General features: G+C 41.9%; 1 protein-coding gene across 1 annotated transcript in view; it reads left to right on the plus strand.

The window, feature by feature from the left end:
• The first annotated feature begins 240 nt into the window (after positions 1-240).
• Positions 241-19,705, plus strand: part of FBXW8 (F-box and WD repeat domain containing 8) — a 112,469-nt gene continuing 93,004 nt past the window's right edge. Inside the window, exons 1-2 of the mRNA XM_027864177.1 lie at positions 241-636; positions 15,525-15,629. Coding sequence (XP_027719978.1) covers positions 241-636; positions 15,525-15,629 — 501 coding nt within the window. The remainder of the gene's footprint in view (positions 637-15,524; positions 15,630-19,705) is intronic.

The raw sequence follows: 19,705 nt of genomic DNA on the forward strand, positions 1-19,705 counted from the left end.
CTTGCCAGAGGGTTCCTCTGATCTCGGAGTGCAGGCTCCCCTTTATCTTGACAGAGGGTCCCCTTGATTTTGGGGTGAGGGCTGCACTTTATCTCGGGGTGAAGGCCCCCCTTTATCTCGGTGTGAGGGTTCCCCCGATCTCGGGGTGCAGGCTCCCTTTTATCTTGACAGAAGGTCTCCCTGATCTCGGGGTGAGGGCGCCCCCGTCGCGGTGAGTGGGTGGCTGGGGCTGCGCCCCCCATGGCCGAGGCCGGCCTGGACGAGTTCCGCCGCCGCTGGCGGGAGGAGCTGGCCCTCCGAGAGGGGCCGGCCAAGAGGCGGCGGAGCGGAGAGGGGCCGGCGGGGGCGGCCAGGGAGCCTGAGCAGGTGTCGCAGCGGGGCAGCTGCGGGGCCGTGCGGGCCGCCCCCGGAGGTGCCCCTGCCCAGCCGCCCGGGGCTGCTCTGGGCTACTTCGAACTGGCCAAGTGCCTCCTGGAGGGCGGGGAGTGCCCGCTGGCCCCGCCCCCGCCCCGGACCGCCGAGGAGCTCTCCTGCCCCAGCGGGGAACGGGTCCCCCAGACCCCCGAGGCCCCGCAGCCCGAGCACCCGGAGAGCGCTGGCGGCGACCGGCTGTTGGAGCAGCTCATCCGAGACCTGGTAGGTGTCTCAGCGTCTCCAGACTGGCGCAGACGGGGCCTGGGTCGGCTTTTAAAACTCCCTCCCGCGCCCCCGGCCCAATCAGAGTCTGAGAGCTAGCTCCTCCCCCTTCGGGCCCCGCCTCTTCTCCCCTCCAGCTGCTGGAGGACCACACATTTAAATCCCTGGGCTGGGATGCACCTGGGAGAATAAACAGGTGGAAGTTCAGCGAGCTGCCTTTAAAACAGAGCTTTATCGATGCGGTTTGCTTGTAGGGGCAGGCACGTGTGGGTATGCCCATCTCCACACTCGGGGAATCTTCCCTGGTAACGAGTGTTTACAAAATCCTCACCAAAAAAACAGTGCAGCAGAAGCGACCCTCACAACTGCATCACAGAAGGTGACACGCCACCTGTAGCTACCCCCCCCAACAAAACGAGGGAGGTGAATCCTCCCCGCCCCCCTTTTCGGTTGTTCAGCTACAGTTTACTGGCCTTTCTATTGCTTTCCTATTTATGTCTTAATGCCCTAAGGGCCTGGCACCTAGTCGGCGCTCAATAAATGTTTATTGAACTAATTGATTATTGATGTGTTTCTCACATTTCTTCCTCTTCATTTTTTGGGGCACAATAATAATCCATTACATTCATGTACCATTATTTAACTCTGCCCTTGTTATTGGGTACCCCCTTTTTTCTGTTCTTTGCTGTCACTCAAAGTCACATTATGGATATTTTGGTTTATATGGAGCTTTCTGTTTTTGTCGGCCTTCGAGTATATGCCTGTTGCTGAGATCTCTCGATCAAAGGGTGTAGGACATTTTTGTCACTTGAAAGCTAATGGTTATACAGCTACTATGTGGAAACCTCCGTTAAAGATGTGGATTTTAAATAAGAAAGACCTGGCTTTTAATACTAGCTGTGTGACTTGAGCTGTGTGTCATTTAAGCTCTCAAGTGTCCTTTTCTTCATCTGTATAATGGAGATAATAATACTTATATTTGTACATTTGTACAAGGTACAGCTTTGGGTGTGGGGGATACAAAATGAAGAATAGCAAGGAATTTAGCTACTTTTATTCTACTTGTAGTTATTCATCTCACAGGATGAAATGGTATATGTATATTAAGTGCTTTTCAAACCTTAAAGCACCATTTATTTTATTTTTTAAATTAAAAGTTTTTAATGATGTCTTTTGTCGTTTATATCTCCATAGTTTTCCAGTATCTCACCCTCCCCCCCCAAGAGCCATCCCATATAACTAATATTATTTTAAAGATCAAAAAAAAAGAAAGAAAGAAAGAAAAAGAAGAGGAAAAATAAGCACAATAGATCGACACTTTTGGAAAAAGTCCACAAACAACCCTGCAATGTGCAGTACGTGGGGACCTCCCACCTCTGTCAACTCCCGATGTCTCTTCTTTTGAGCCCTGCATGTTCTTTCTAATTTTACATTTGCTTTTGATGTTTTGGCTTTGTGGTTGTTCTTTCTGTTTTAATTATTGCAAATGGTTGTGTATATTGTTTTCTTGAATCTGCTGACGTCACTCTGCATCAGTTCATATAGATCTTTTCATGCTTCTCTATATTCATCTCATTTATCACTTCTTACAACACAGTAATATTCCATTACACTCATGCACTGTGATTTGTTTAGCAATTCCTCAGTTGAGGGAAATCTCTTTGTCTCCAATTCTTTACTGTCACAAAAAGTGATTTTATAAATATTTTGGTGTTATGAGGGTGGAGACTCTCTTCTTGTCGATACTGTACTTGAAGTTTAAGACCATTAATGGAATCTCTAGGTCAAAGTATATAGACATGTTAGATACTGTATTTGCATAATTCCAAGTGGCTTTTAAAGTGAATTTAATTCAGTTATGATGATGACGATGACCCAGAGTTCTTGAATGCTTTGCTTTTGGAGTATGAACTGTGGGAAGTCCAACTGGACCAAACAGGTTTTGTGTTTAGTGATCATTGTATTTGTCAGAGGATTGTTGTAGCTGAGATCAGATCCTTAACCAGAAGGTTCGCCATGAGGATGATGGGATTTTGGCCATGACATCATAGGGGGGAGGCAGTTGGAGCAGTGAAAGAACATGGGATTTGGAGTCAAGGTCCTGGGTTTTAATCCTGACCCTGCCACTTATGACCTAACCATGTGAGCTTGGGCAAGTCACTTGACTTTTCTGGCCTTCATTTTTTTCATCCTTAACATAAAGAAGTCAGACTAGATGAGCTCCCAAAAGGCTCCTCTAAGTCTAAACCCTTGGTATGTGGCACAGAGGAAGGACACTGGGCTTGAGTCAGGAAGACCTGAGCACAAATCCAGCCTCAGACACTTCCTGGCTGTGGGACTCTGGGCAAGTTTGTCCCAGTCGGTTAACAAGCATTTATTAATCACCTGCTATGTGCCTGCACTTCAGCTGGGGATACTAAGAAAGGTAAAAGACAGCCCCTGCCCTCAAAGAGCTCACAATCCAATGGGATAGACAACATGCAAACAACTTTGTTTAAACGAGGTAGATACAAAATAAATTTTAAATAATTAACAGAGGAAAGGCATTAGCATTAAGGGGAGTTGGGAAAGGCTTCTTGTAGAAGATGAGATTTTAGCTGAGACCTGAAGGAAGCCAGAGAAGTTAGGAGGCCGAGGTGAGGAGAGAGAGAATCCCAGGCATGAGAGATAGCAAGTGCTAATGCTTCAGTTTCCTCATCTGTAAAATGGGAATAGCACCACCTGCCCGAGTTGTTATGAGGATCAAATGAGATATTGGTAAAGCACTTTGCAAACCTTAAAACACTAAATGAGTGTTGCCTATAATAGAGGAGGGGCTGCTGTCTGCTTTGGTGGTAGAAATACCCACCTTGCTGAATTCCTATAACGTAGACTCTTTGAGGCCAAGGACTATTTTGTCTTTGTATCACCAGCACTTAACCCTGTGCCTGGCATCTAGGAGGCACTTAATAAAATTCTTGTTGAAGCTTGGCCCCAAATAAGAGAGAGGAGAAAATACTGCCCCTTCCCTCTTTTTGCAGAAGTAGGGAACACCAGGTATGGAATACTGCACATAAATTTAGACTCTTGTGGATGTTGGTTGGTTTTGCCGAACTATTTTTTTTTCTTCCTCTTTTGTGTTTAGGCAATGGCTCTTTGGGAAGAGGTGAGGAGAGGGGTACAGGGGGCAGTGTACCCAGGTGATATAAAAGTAGAGGCTGTTTAAATAAGTAAAATGCTTGTTGAGTGATTGAATTTTTCCATGCATCTGAGGTAATGGGGACACAGTGATGAAGTAGTGATGTAGTCCTTGTTCTGAAAGAACTTACAATCTAATTATAGGGAAACTATTTGTGGACACATATGACTAATTCAGAGCAGACTGTGATGAATCAGAGGTAACATCTAGAAAAAGTCCTCTGAGATTTAGGACTGAAATTCCCCTGAAATTAGCACGTTACCCAAAGGAGCTGTCCTTTAGTGGAGGAATTGATTCTAGGGCATGCCTAACTGTGGTCTATGTAGTAAACACTACAGTGGGTGATATCCAATATTTACAACTTATTAGTTCTATTTACCCAAGGCTTCTGAATCTTCAACAGTGCCTCTCTAAGTGGAAATGTAACTCTTATCTTAGAGGAATGTTGTTATAGCTTAGAGATGACCCTGGACCTGTTTGATTTCTTGAACTTGGATAATGATGTTAAGAGGTCTTGCTTCTTTCTCCGTGTTTTCTCTACCACAGAATCCTTATTTAAACCATTTATGAAGTGGAATTTATTCTATTCTTAAAACTGAAACTACTTATTCCCTTTTGGGTCTGTGTAGAAATATCAATAGTGTTGATTCTGGTAAAATAATGAAAGGGAATTGATTCCCATTAAAACTCAATTGTGCAAATGTAAAGTCGTCTCTCCAAAGTGCATTGTTTTTCTTTTAGCAGTTGTTAAGTCATTTCAGTCATGTAAAACTCTCCGTGACCCCGTTTGGAGTTTTCTTGGCAAAGATACAGGAGGGGTTTGACATTTCCTTCTCCAGCTCATTTTATGGATGAAGAAACTGAGGCAAACAGGGTTAGGTGACTTGCCCAGGATCTTGAAGCTAGTAAGTGTCTGAGGCTGAATTTGAACTCAGGACCTCCTGACTCCCGGCCTGACGTTCTATCCAGTGTGCCACCTAACTGCCCTTCTTTTGTAGTAGAAACACACTGATTTTGGTTGTGAGTATTGTGTTATTTTAAAGTATATTCTCTTCCAATATAAAGTTTCCACTAGAGATGAAATTGCTAACATGGAAAAAAATAATTAAACTGCCTTTTGATCTTTTATTTTGCCACCCTTGGAGAGCACATGCAGATCTTTGTAACTTAAGAGCTTCGTCTTCATAGAGCGTAGTGTTGACTGGGAAGAGCTATATATTTAGCAGGGCCTTGATAGCCAACTACAATTCAGTGGAAATGAAAGCTCAGCAGTGACTTCCTTTGAGTGTTGTCTCTGCCCGTGAAGCTTTTAATAATAGCAGTTGGAAATCATCCCATCATAGGTGGTGAGTTAGGAATATACTAAGTGATCAATTGATATTCTTTTTTGTATTCAGTTACTCAGACGCAGAGAAGACAGTCACACTCCTGGGAAGAATGCCACTGGTAGCAGGTACCTTCCTTCTTTGCCCCCTTTCTGTTCTTTCTCCATCCTTACCTAGTCGTGTTGGGGCAACCTCAACAGAGCTTCCATCCTTCTCCCTCCCTGCTGGGATGAATTCTGCCTACGTTTCCCCTCCTTCTTTTTAGGCCAGTCAATGTGGAAAGCAATGAATGAATGAAATTGTTTATTATCATCATCGAAGTGTTTGTGCTGGGAGGGATCTTAGAGATCATTTGGTCAAGTTCTCATTACACAGGTGAGAAAACAGAAGCCCTGAGAGGTTCTGTGATTAGCTCAAAGGTTATGTACCTACTAAGCCACAACACTCATATTTGCACCTAAATCATCCAAAGTTCTTGTCATTAATAGCATTGTGAAATTATTTTTGGATGTGAATTGTTGCTACACATGCTATCAAAGGTCCTACAACCCACGCATAGGTTTAGTCATGTCCTTAAAATGTATGACATTCAATAAAAACCTGCTTATACATGGGGACTGGTCTTTCCCAACCATCAGTATCATATAGAAGTTTACAGTTAACATTTTAGAGCCTGGCAAAGTATTTTATTTTAATTTATAAACACTTTTCATTATCAGCCACTGATAATACTTGCAGATATCTGTAGAAGTAGAGCCTATCATCAGCATATTTATGATTGCAGATGGGAAAGTTAATTTAATGGTCATCTTTTTTTCATTCCTGAGATAAAAATAAATTATTTCCCTAACTTGCACATTTTAGACATTTAGATATCAGTTACAAGTCTGGGTAGTGTAAAATACAAAAGTAAACCAATATCAATGCCGAAGCAGGAAATTAACTCTCTATAACTTCTGTCCTACATGCAGATTGTGCCTAACTCAGATGTCACCCTCTTCATAAAGCTTTTCCTTACTTCTCTGGTCCACAAGGATTTTTCTTTCCTCTATTCTCAAAGCATGTAATGTTTATACTGCTTGTTTGACAGTTATGTACAAGCAGTTCCTGTACTTAGGACTTAATGTTTATGTGGGTCACTTTGACCGTTCCCAGTACCATCCAGTTTTCCTCCAAAGCCCTAGCTACAACTGCCTCTGCTACTAGTGCAAGCCAGTGTCTTGGAAGCCATTGCCCTTTCCCTGTAGAACTCCTGCTTCCCTAGAAATCCTAGCCCATTCGAGTCCTCCTTACCTACCTCCTAGTGAGACCTCATCCCACTGTCATCAGTTCCAGTGGAAGCAGTTTGAAATGAACCCCTGAATTTTCTCTCCCCCCTTCCCCAGGACCTCTACTAGACTAGAGTTCAGCCCTTTTCACGTGCCACCTCTCTACTCTTTTCTTTCTTCTAAGCTCTCCTCTCACCCTTGGAGCCTCCTGCTAGAGGAAGGTTGATTGTTTGGGATGACAAAGTGTGTATGTCTTTTATAGGCATGTGAGAGTTTTTGTATCTTGGAAGGAATATTATTGTGGTAAGGAAAGATGTGTTTCTGGCACCTCCAGGTAGAAATGGGAAAACATTTCCTTCTAGAAAGTGTGAAATATGGTGATTAGGTTCTACAGTGCCTGTATTATGTCTGTATTATGAGTAGTCTCGAAACCTAACCCCCCTTTTTATAACATTATTTCAGTGGGAAAGTGAGTTCCAATCTGCAAAATTTGGTAAGGGAAATATATTCATAATTGGGGATTGCCTACGTTGCCCTATATTCCTCTTTAATTTTTGATGTGTATACATCTTGCTCACCTAAATTGTAAATTTCTGGAAGTTAGGAACCAATCAGTCAAGAAGTATTTGTTAGGAATCATGTCTTATTCTTTTTCCATATTGCTCATAGCATCTAGCTCAGTGCTGAGCACATAGTAGGGACTCTGCATATACTTGTTGAATGAATGAATTCAGTTTCAATTAGGTGGTGCAGTGGATCTTGGACTTGGAGGAAGACCTGAATTTAAATCCAGCCTCAGATACTTGCTGGCTTTGTGACTCTAGGCAAGTCCTTTTGCTTTCTTTTTTTTTTTTTAAATTTTAAATTTTTTTATTTTTTTCTTCGGTATATTTTTGGGTCTCCTTTAGCATCACTCTCAGTTTTTCCTCTGCTTCTCTTACTTGCTTCTCAAAATCCTTTTTGAGCTCTTCCATGGCCTGGGACCAATTCATATTTTTCTTGGAGGCTTTGGATGTGGGAGCTTTGGCTTTGTTGTCTTCTTCTGGTTGTATATTTTGATCTTCTTTGTCATCAAAGTAAGATAATATAATCTGACTCTTTTTGTGCTGCTTGCTCATGATCTCAGCCAATTACTTGAGTTATAAACTCTTTGTTAAGGTAGGGCTCTGTTGCCAGTGTGGAGAATGTACTGTCCCAAGCTTCGGGGTTTTGTGCAGCTGTTTTCAGAGATACTTCTAGGCAACTGTAAATTTTCAGTTCTTCCAAGGTGCTATGATCAAGGGTGAGGTGTTTACTCCTTTCCTGGCCTGTGCTGTGGTCTGTGAGAGACCACAAACACTCTTTTCTGTTTTGGAACTGTGAGGATTTCCTCTTCACAGCCACTACAAGCTCCACCACACCAGCGCTCCTCCTCGCCCCAGGACCGCCACCCAGAACTGTGACCCAGATCCAAGCACGGGCAAAGCAAGAGAATCCTGAACCAGCAGAGATCCCTGCAATCTCCCTCTGATCAGCCATTCGATTCCCTTTCAGTCTGTGGGCGGGAAGCTCGGGAAGCAGCCACGGCCCCAAGGAATGGGGCTGGGACCCCACACTTCTCTCTCACCACCGTAGAAACAGATTTTTCCCACTGACCTTCTAAGTTGTCTTTGGCGTTCGTGGGTTGAGAAGTCCAGAAACCGCCACAGCTGCCCCCAGTTCAGTCCTCTGAGGCCTGCTCCAGGATTACTGCAGCCTGTGCTCCCACGAGGAATTGCACTGCTCTCCCTCGATATACCTTTCTGATCAACCATCCAGGCTCTTTGGCTGGAAATTTGTTTTACTCTGTCTTTTTGTGGGTTTTGCTGCTTTAGAATTTGTTTAGAGTCATATTTTATAGGTATTTGGAAGGGTTTAGGGGAGAGCTCAAACAAGTCACTGCTTTCACTCCGCCATCTTGGCTCTGCCCTCCCCCCCTTTGCTTTCTCAGCTTCAGTTTCCACATTTGGAAAATAGGGATAATCAATCAATAAATATTTATTAAGTGCCTATTGTGTGTCAGGCACTATGCTAAGTACTGGATAATGATAATACCCACCTCATAGTGTTGTTGGGAGAATGTAATGAGATAACATGTGGTGCCATGTAAATGCTAGTTAGCTGTTTCTTTGAAATAAATCTGTAGGTGGTGTGATGGAAGTATGTAGAAACTTAATTTTGACAGTTCTGGACTTTTCCTCTCCTATTGTTTTTCAGCAGCACTCAAGAGGAGTGCTTTGGGGAGGCTAGCTTCATCCATTACATCTGACTGTACTATCCTGTGCTTACTTAGCTTTTGCCAATAGTGAAAGTAATCAAGATAAACTGCCTTAGAAAGAAGAAGCTTTTAGTCACATAGTATTTTATTGTAATTGCATGAACATTTTTTGATCATAGTTATAGTTACTTTTCTCTCTCTTAAAAAAAAACACTTAGGGAAATTTTCTCTTTGTCCTGTTTTCCCTGAAGGTTTACATTGGAGAAGAAATTAAGAAGAAAGTCAATTTCCTCACTTCTGACTGATTTGGCTCTTACTAATTATCCCTTTTTTAAAAAAAAATGAGGAGGCAGATTAAATTTCTGACAGTAAGGCACAAAACTAATCCATTTACAGAATTAGTATTACATTAGCACATAGGAGTGCAACTCTCTCTCCCTGGGGATGTATCTATTTGCAATTTCTACCAGGCCTTTTGGAATGAGGCCAGTAGACTTTGGGAAAATCAAGTACTGAGTGACTTTGAAGTAACAAAGTAACATTACCCTTTTGTGTTTTTGGCTTGACCTACCTACACAGTAGAGACTGAGGAGGCTTCTATACCTTTAAATGCAAATGTAAATGGGTTTGATTTAGGAAAAGAATAGGTATATGAGCCATTGGAAAAAAAAATTCCTCTTTCGCCATCAACAGTAAACATTTGGTATATGTGCAACTGAAAAAGTGTTTTGCTTAAGTTTGAAGACGTCTTTATGGTTTGATGAGCCCCTATAACTTTGATAATTCTTAATGTAATAGGATGATAATGATAGCTGATATTTCTACAGGTCTGCTCAGTGCTTTACATACTTTATCTCAGTTGATCTTCCCAACAATCCTGGGAAGGAGAACCTATCACCTTCATTTTCCAGATGAAGAAGCTAAGGCCCGGAGTATTTAAATGACTTTTGGAGCCAGGATTCAAATCTAAGTCTCTCCTGACTCCAAGTCAAATGCTCTTTTCATCACACCATATTTCCACATATTCCTTAGAGAGATTAATTAGTATTATTCCTCAAAAATGTTGTGGTCACTAATATTTTATAGTGTGACCAAGTTTCACTAAATGGATGTACCTTGATAGCTATATAGTCGTCCCTTTTTGGAGTTTTTTTGACTTCAAAAGAGAAAATGGTCCATTTTTATTTTTTAAGCCAACAATTATTGATGTTATCATTGGATTGATGGTGTCTGTGGTGGACAGCATACAGTTTTCTTGCTCAGAAATGGTCTGAGTAATAATGTGATAGGTAAACAAAGGAAATATTTTTCTGAGCTAGTGTAGCAAGCGTATACCTGTTTGTTTAAATGTAGCTCTCTGAAGCCACCAAGATATACAAGACTACCACCATTGTAGTTTACTTCATAATCTGGAGCACAGCCCTGTTGTGGGAGGGAGTTCTCCCTATCTTTTTTTCAGATTGGTCCATCTGTAGTTGAGAGAGAGTTCTGGCAGGCAGAGAACCATAAGACTTCACAAAAGTAGCTCATGCAGCACCTCTCCCTTCCCCTCCACCATAGGGCTTTATACATTGTAGGATGTATTTTTCAGATTATTACTATATCATCTTCTCATTGTTTTCTGTGGAATTCAGATAGAAACAGTCCTGGCACAAGTCACTCTCCCAGTCTTATTCTTTCATATTTAATTTCCCATGGACTGTTTCACAAATGGATAAAATAGTTGCTTTTGTAGTTGAATATTAGTATGAAGTAAGCTCTTCTTCTGTAGGCTCACTGAAAACATCCCTAGTACAATTCCAGTAGTGCACAGGAAAACATGGATGATTTATACCTAATTGTCTCTTCACATGATTTTGATCTTCCTTGCTGCATCTCTATATTTTGCAAGCTTTTCATTCTATGTAGTTTTGAGATGGAATACTTGGTGCAGTGAAATCCACAAACACATTCTTGAGTTATTGTTCTTATGATTAATATACATTTATGTAGTGCTTTCAGTTTCACACAGGCTATATGCGCATTATCTCATTTGAATTGAATTTTGGATTACTCAATTAGTGACAGGAGCCCTCCTATCTCCTCTTCCAGTATAGGAATCTGTATTGCCTTTATTAGAATCAGAAAAGATTTTGCTTTTTGGAAAGAGAGGAGGACGAAGCAGATACTCAGTCTTTGATAGAAAGGTTACCTGTTGCAATGACTGGGCTGGTTCCTTTGCCGGTCTGTCCCAGGCTCTGTCCCAGGCTCTGGTACCAGTCCATACCCTCAGCAGGGAGAATATAAGGATTTTATAACAGTGGCTTGATGGCAAATAAGCCTGTTGCCAGTCTCATTTTGACCTTGTGGCCTAGCTCCAATACCAAGGTTCTTTTCTTGTTTCTTGTGACCAGGTGTTTCTACCCCACTTTTCAAAGTCTCTGTCTTATTGCTTCACCCTTTCCCACAAGATTGAGGCTTCTCTGCATGATACCCCAGTTTTTCCAAATTGAGGCCCTACCTTATTCTCCTCAGTCTTCACAGGGTTTGGAGTTTTATCCTTGAACCCCATTCCTGTCTCTCAGTCTCTGTTCACTGTTTGCTTCCATTTTCTGCCAATTACTTGCCGTCCAACCATCCTCTCCTGTATACACTCCCACTTTCTGAGACACCTACCTGCTATTCACCTTAGACCTCCCTGATAACCAAGCAACTGCCTTTCTGTATCTTTTTCTGCTCTCAAGGGCTCCTGATATTATCTATCCTCACTTGTCCAGAATTCTTCCTTTTGCCCATTACTAGGATTTTCCTAGAACGCCTCCCCAATCCCCAAGAGGATAGCCTCGGAATCTGAGGCCTATTCACGTAATCAATGCATTTGAATTTGCGAGTTGGGAGAGATTTCAGGAACCGTCCAATCCAACCCCTAGCCATAGAAGAATCCTCACTAGAACATATTCAACGAATGGTTATTCAGCCTCTGCTTGCAGACCTCTGGTGAGGAATAACCATCACCACCCAAGGCAGCCCACCCCACCTTGCGACAGCTGTCATTGATGGGAAGATTTACTGACAAACCTAAATTTCCTTCATTGTCTGCTCTGTGCCATTGCCCGCTAAGTTCCTGGGTCCTGCTGTTGGTTTATGGATATCATAGATCATAGACCTGAGGGAGAAGGAAGTCAACCTGAGGAATCCTTCTGTTTAATCCATCATTTTATGTACTGTGTACAACCAGGCTCTGTGTAAGCACTGAGGATAAAAAGAAGAAACTGTAACAGTCTGTGTCCTCAAGGAGATTTTAATGATGACAATATGGACATTTATAGATACATAAAAGACATGTATAAAGTAAATAATGATATCTAACATTCATATGAAACTTTAAGGTTTATAAAGCACTTTATATATAAATATGTCTATTATTTCATTCGATAATCCAGGGTAACCTTCAAGCAAAAAGCATAAGCATGTGGCAGGCTGGGAAAGGTCTTTGGTAGAAGGCGGTGCTTGGGCTGAGTCTTGAAGGATGTTCTAGGAGGTGGACGTGAAGAGCAAGAGAATTTCCAAAGGAGCCGGTGGGCCGGCTGGCTAGATCACAGCATGAGGAGAGGGGGCTGGAAGGGGGCAAATAGAGGTGTTTATCTTAAAAGTAATAGGGAGCTACTGTAGTTTATGGAACAAAGGAGAGGGAGGTGAAGGGGGAGTCATGGTCAGACCAAGGCTGCAGGAAAATCACTTTGTACACTCTATGGAGGAGAGGTTGGAGTGAAGAGAGCCTGGTGGCTGCTAGACCAAGTAGAAGGCCATTATATGATTGTCTGGACAAGTGAGAGGGCCTGAACTGGAGCAGTGGCCTGTACGTGGAGAGAAGAAAACAGAAGGGAGACGTGTTGTGACGTTGGCCACAATAAAATTTAGTGACTGGATACGTGGGGGGAGGGAGAGTGAGTCACTGAACCAGTGAGGATCTAAACAGATGGCAGTGCTTTCCAAACAGGAAGTTCAGAACGGCAACAGGTCAGGGTAAGGGGGAGAAGATGATTTCTGCCTTGAACATGTTAAACCCAGAACTTGGGGGGAGCAAGCCACTTTGGAATAAACATTTATTAAGGGCCTGACATGTTTTAGGCACAATGCTAAGCACTGAGTATACCAATATGAAAAAAAGACGGTCCCTGGCCTCAAGGAGCTTATGATCTAATGGGGGTAGACAAGACAGAGGTGTGGGGAGAGGGGAAGAAAAGGAGGAGGAGAATGGACCCAAGGCAGGGCCTTAGCAGCGAAGTCAGAGATGGCCTAGAGCCATTTTCAAGAAGGAGATGTGCTGAGCTGAGCTCCCTCCTTGAGTGAGGGTTTGGAGTTCATGGCCCCACCCGCCGTCACCAATCTGACAGGCAGAGGGCGCTGATGAGATCTTACAGGATGATGAGGTTATCCTGGGGCATGGTGGGGAACTTGGTCAGAGAAATCCCAAAGCAGTGAGTGCAGCCGGGTGAGAGATGAGGACTGTGGAAGTGGTTTCTCTGAAAGAAAGCACCAGCAAGGCCTGACGTTTCTGAGAGGGGAGAACAAGACCAGGCTTATTTAGGAAGAGGGTGATGGACTTACTTCAGCACGTGCCCTGGTTGTGTAATGAGAAGAAATATTTAACGCTCTTAATCCTTTCTTAACCCTGAGTTAGGGTGGAGAACCTTGGTGATTTGGTAGCCAAGCCCGGCACTTAAGAAAAAACAGAAACGGGATTCCCTCCAGGTCCTCTGGTAGGACTGACCCCCTGCCGTTCACTTGGCGTTTTGTCCCAGAGGCCTGTTCTAGCCTTAGTAGTAACTCACAGAATTTATATTTATCTCCTCACACATTTTCTTCTCTCACACATGGACCCCTTTGGAGTTGTTTTCTGATTCCCTCGGAGGCTAATAAAACATAGTTGGAGAAACACTGCTTTTCATGAAGGGCATCCTATTATTTTTGGTCAAGGCCCTCCTTTGCATGTGAACTTTTGCAAGTACCTTCTTTTCTCTTCTTGTACACCCAAGTGCTTCTCTCTCACTATCGTATCTCTCATCCTTTCTACCCCACAAATTACGTCAAATCTTTCTCCTTTCTTGCCTGGCTACACCTTCTGGCCTTAATATTTGACCCCTTATGCTTTACTGTAACTGAATCTTATTCTTTCTAGCCTCCCTCGATGCTGTTTCCCCTCCAGCACTTGGTGATTCAGCCAAACTGGCCTGCTCTCATTTCCACGCATACAACTCTCCTCCTCTTGTTTCCATGCCTTTGCACTGGTGCTCCCACATGCCTCAGACTCCTACGTGAACTGGAACATTTCCAGGGATTCTCCAGACTTAAGTTTGAGGAAGTTCAAAACACGTTTTTTAAGTTCAGTTTTTAAAAAACATATTTTTAATTATTTTGTTAAACATTTCCCAATTACATGTAAAATTTTTTTGACAATCATTTTTTTACATTTTGAGTTCCCAATTCTTTCCCTCCCTTCTGCTCCTCCATCATCCTTGAGAAGGCAAGCAATTTGATATCGGTTATACATGTGAAGTAATGCAAAACATATTTCCATATTAGCAATGTTGCAAAGGAAAACACAAACAAAATAAAAATAAAGAGAGTTAAAAAGTTCTCTGTTTGGAGATAAATAGCATTTTTCATCACAAGTCCTTTGGAATTGCCTTGGATCACTGTCTTGATCAGAGTGGCCAAATCTTTCACAGTTGACCATCCTTACAATGTTGCTGTTGCTATGTACAACCATATTTTCTTTAAAAGCTGAGACTGTGAGTCTATTTGAAGCCTAGAGCCACTCTGCAAATAAGGATGTATTCTTTGGAATGGTGAATTAGTGATTGGTCTATCGTGATGCTAAACCACCGAAGTCAGCCACAGCCGATTAAGATTGCGTTTTATTAAGTATATACCTGCTGGTGGAATGCGGAGCGTGATTTTTTTGCCCAGTATAAAATTAAATGAGGCCAGTGTATGTGGAAGAGAGCACAGGATCTATTTTTCTTTTTGTTCTGACACTTTGGTTTCTCTTTGTAGGCAGGCACTTCATGACAGCCTTTTCTCTCAAATCAAGCCCGTTACCTCATCTCTAATTGCTTAACTAAAGACAAGAAAGCTCTAATTTCTCGGCATTAATAAATGACACAGTAGAAGAAATGCTTTGTTTGCATTGGCCCACTCAGGTTAACCAGTGTAATCCCCTGAGTGCATTAGGAAACTCTGCTCTTCTAGCAGCAAAGGGAAGATGGTATTTACCTCAATTAAGAGTAGCATTTTATTTATTTACTTTTTATTCCTTTTCGCAACCCTGCTCTTTTTTTTTTTCCTAATGAAAACACTTAGTGAATTAGATCAGCCTTTCTCAGTGTGTGGGTCTCACCCTCCAAGTTGGGGGTAGCAGCGGTTGTCTTGGAAGCCAGAGCTGTTTCTCGCTCCTGGATGCCTGGATTCTGAGGCCTCTGTTTTTTTTTGCCATCGGCTGCTCTAGCCTTTGTAGAAACAGGAGGCACCCCCCTTGAGGTGGGTGAAGCTTTGCACGGATTCCTGCCGTGCTCCCTAGCTTGTAATGTGGGAACCTGTTTTTGCCTTTTTGAAGCATTGTGGGAACTGGTCTCTAAGATTCTGAAAATGCACAGTGGAGTTGGCCAGGGGCTACCTGAGGGGTCAGGGATCTGAAAAAGGTTGCTAAGCCCTGAATTAGTTGCATGCTTCTGATCTGTGGAATAGCAAGAATTTGTCTCTTCAGTTAGAAAACAGCACAACCTCTTGTTTCTACCTAAGAATGGATGCCTAGTAATTACCTGGACACTAATTATGAGCTGTTTTCATGCTGTGGAATATGAAGCTTATGTTTAATGATTTTATTTTGTTCTTTTCAGAATGAAATCAACGAGATCCCCTTCTTCGACATCCAGCTACCTTATGAACTGGCAGTAAAGATATTTCAGTATCTGGGCAGGGCTGAGCTGGGAAGGTGTGCTCAGGTAAGTCCTACCTATCTGATGTCATTTTTTTTTCCAGTCACTGGGATTAGCAATAGGTATCTGAATAATTTCAGTTTTATGTCAGAGAACGCTTAACTATAAATAGAGTAGGTTTCATTTAATAACATTTTTTCTGAACAGAATTAAACATTTATGGAATTAATGAATCTTTGTGAATGCATTTGAAAAAATACCACCCTCTACACTTTGAAGAATTTGGATGTTTTACACTACTCCTTTGTCAGTTTAATTCAATAAACACTTATTAAGTGCCTACTGGGGCAGCTAGGTGGCAAAGTGGTATGAGTGTTGGGCTTGGAATCAGGAAGACTCATCTTCCTGAGTTTAAATCAGGCCTCAGACACTTAGTGGTGTGACCCTGGACAAGTCACTTTACCCTATTTGCCTCAGTTCTTCATCTGTAAAATGAGCTGGAGAAGGACATGGCAAAACGCTCCAGTATCTCTGCTGAGAAAACCCCAAATGGAGCCATGAAGCATTGGACACAGACTGAACAACAACAACAAAGCACCTACTGTGCTTTGTACTTACCACATTGTCAGTATTACCACAGTGAGCTGCTGCCGTCTCAAATACTTGGCTCCCTTTGTTACATGGAGAAAATACATGACAGTGATCACTATGCTGCAAGGTTCAGTCGCTTGTGCTATTGGTGTGCTAACAGTCTACTGGAGAGATGCCTGCCAATAGTTAAATAAACGATGATGTTGGGAGCAAAAATAGCACAGGCACAAGATTACTTTTTTAAAATCTTGGTCAGGCAGTCTGTTGACTAACTACCCACAGACTCTGGAGGGAGTCTCCATTGCCAAGCAAGGATTAAACTTTTCCATAGTATGTGTTATTTCCTTCTCCCATTCTGTGGTACTGTAATTGTTCATGTATTCCCAGAAAAAGATGTTAGAAAGAGGATAGTTTAAATAATAGAGAGTTATGCACAAAAACCAAAGGACTATGAAGTTAGAAATACTAAAAGGGGTTTGTGACTTTAGTGAAATTCCTAAAACTTTATTGATCACTGCTTCTGCCCTGATTGGAAAGAATTTTGCAAGTCTCAGGGATCATCCAGACCCAGACATGAATTTCTTCCATAGCACCCCAAAAGTGCTTGAAGATCTCTGGGGAAGGGATACCCCTAATCTCCCAGACAAACAACCCGTTCCTTCTTTTGGATAGCTTTAGGGGGAGCTTAGGGGTCAGGTTTTCTCTCTGTTTTGTGATCTTGTTTTACCAGAGGTGACATAGTTAATAGAGGACTGACCTTGGAGCCAGGAAGACCCTGGTTAAGACCCCTTCCTCTGACACATTCCAGCTCTGTGATCCTAAAGTCAAACACACACCAGATAGTGAAATATTTTGCAAAATAACTAAAAATACAATAGAACATTTTTTTGTTCTGTCGTGTCTGACTCTTTGTGACCCCATTTGGGGTTTTCCTGGCTCCTTCTCCAGCTCATTTTACAGATGAGGAGGTTGAGGCAAGCAAAGTCAAGTGACTTGTCCAGGGTCACACAGCTAAGAAAGTATCTGAGACCAGAACTGAACCCTGTTCTTCCTGACTCCAGGCCTGACACTCTATCCACTGTGTTACTGTGTAGTGTTGTAAGTCCATATGCCATCAGTAGGGATCCTTATGTATGATTTAATGGCCCTGTTTCTATTTGAGTTTGACATCACTGTTCTAAGCAACTCTCAAAGAATCTAAGATGCAGAGAAGCTGCTGACCTGCATTGGTAGAGGGAGTTTCCTTACCTGGGAGTTCCCTATCCCAGTGAAATCACGGGTCCAGTTCCCATACCTGTCCCGTCCCCTTATTTTAGCACAGTCTTATTTTTAACATTTTAGTGGGAAGTTATGATTTTTAAAATATGAATTTGAGAAGGCTTACTATGTTCCAAAAGGTCTTTTTTTTAAACATCAGGTTGGATTTTTGAATTTGTATTGAATCAATACAGATTTTTTCGTAGCAAAAATAGACCACCTCTGAAGACCCTTTCAGCTCTGGGTCTGAGATCCCATGAAGAACACATCTTCAGTATATGATGAAGATGGATTAGAAAAGAAGATTCATTCAATGGAAATTTACTTTATGGAAATTCTGTTGAATTTTTCCATTAATTGAGGGAAACCTGTATTGACTTTCATCCTCACTGGGCTTTTGATTTGTTAGAGTCTAACTTTACATATTGGCTCTATTCCCAAAAGCTGAAAATAAAAGTGTAGCTAGATGGGCCCGATTGCTGGATTTCAGCCGGGTCCTGTTAGTTGTAATCTTGGGATAGGGTTTAATAGCTGCTTTATAAAAAGTCAGCATTAGAAGATAAAATCTTTCTCTTGATAGGGAACTGCTGTTTAAGAAATCATTTCTTTGAGCATTGCTTTCTATTCTCCTGCTTTGTAGAGAGAGGGCCATGTGGCTTTCACATCTGCTGCTGCTTCTCTCGTCCAAAGAGTTTATCAGTTACAGATATCATCTTGTAGAAAAAGACGTCCCCCATTCTAGACGACAGGGCTGCATTTCAGGGTAGATTGGTTATGCTGGTGAGATTATTCTGCAGGTGTGAACAAGCTAATTTACAACACAGTAGTCCAATTGTCTACTAGAAATCTTCCCCCTTTGGTCAGCTGGATTTACTTCTTTTTTTTTTTCCAGTCTGGTTTAGAGAGAGTATGTATAAGTATTGGAAAATATTCTTGATTACAGCTCTTGGATAATGTGCAGTGCCTCAGGTGGCCAGGATTTTGTGAGGCTTTCAGAGTAAATGCCTACTGAAGGCTTGTAGTTGATAGAATTGGCTTACTTTTTGAATGCTAAAATGAAAGGTGAAGTAATAAAAATAAATAGCATTTTCATTTTTTCTCATGGTGTTTTTGTTTTTGAAACAAGAAAAAACCCTTCTGTCGAATGGAACGTCCTGCTGCTTTTTATTTTTATTGTAGAAGTCCTTTTTTTTAAATGAAGGTCCCTTGGGATTTTAATGAAATTGAGCCAGTTTTGTCGAATTGGCATTGTAAACTATATGAATGCCCTTAGAGAAAACCTGTTTGCTTAGCTCTTTATGCCAAATTCGTAACTAACAGTAAGGTACCCTGATTGTGTGGGCCTTTGGAAATTCAAGTGTGCCGAAAATTAAGTAGTTGGAGAAATCCTTTTCCTTTGATTTTTGTCTCCCCTGTTCTCGCCTCTGTTTCTGCTTTATTGGGTTTTATTGGCTAAGGTCTTAGCATTTTGTACTAGCTTATGATCTATGTGAGTCCTAGATGTTTCACTCCTGAGGCCTTGGCTTTCTCTAGTTGAGGGCTTAGTGATCTCTAAGGGAATTGTGCTCTGTTGAAGGGAGGATTTGGTGTTGAAAAATCCACTCAAACAATCTCCCTGTTTGTAGGAGAATAGATGAATTTGCCAACCCTTTAAATTTCTTTGTTAGATTATGTATCATTTGTGTTACTTGTTTATTTTGTGCCTGAAGGATGTCATACTTTATTGACTATTTAAAAAAATAACAACAGAATAACAAAGTTCATTCATCACACCTTTATGAAACACCTACTGTGTGCGGATATACTTTGCTAAGCTCTATGGGAGATACAAAGAGTAAATAAGACCTTGTGTCATCTGCCTTTAAGGAGCTCTGGGTCTGGTAGGGGGAGATAAGGCATATGTCTATTTAGTCAATCAGCAAGCATTTATTAAATGCCCCACTACATGCCAGACATCCTGCTCATAGAAAAACAAACTACAGCGTGATCATGGAATTGTCATTTATATCGTTTTCACTGTGTATTAAAAATTCGAATGTGGGGTTAGCGGTTAGAATGTCAGGCAGAGTTGTAGATGGTGATTTTCAGGTGTGTGTCGCCATTATCCACTTACATAAATTGCAGGTGTGAGGACTTCGTTGGTAACCACACCTGCATTAGCACCTGCGAGGTACTCGTAAACTCTGAGTCTGAAAATGATATGTTAAATGCCTGGGTCCACCTTTGTGTATGAGAGAATTTCATTTCTTTGGGCTTAACAGAAAGGAACAATAAAGAAAATGAATGGATGTTAC

This window comes from Vombatus ursinus, unplaced genomic scaffold (assembly GCF_900497805.2).
Source record: "Vombatus ursinus unplaced genomic scaffold, bare-nosed wombat genome assembly UNPS02001287.1, whole genome shotgun sequence".
Classification (NCBI taxonomy): domain Eukaryota; kingdom Metazoa; phylum Chordata; class Mammalia; order Diprotodontia; family Vombatidae; genus Vombatus; species Vombatus ursinus.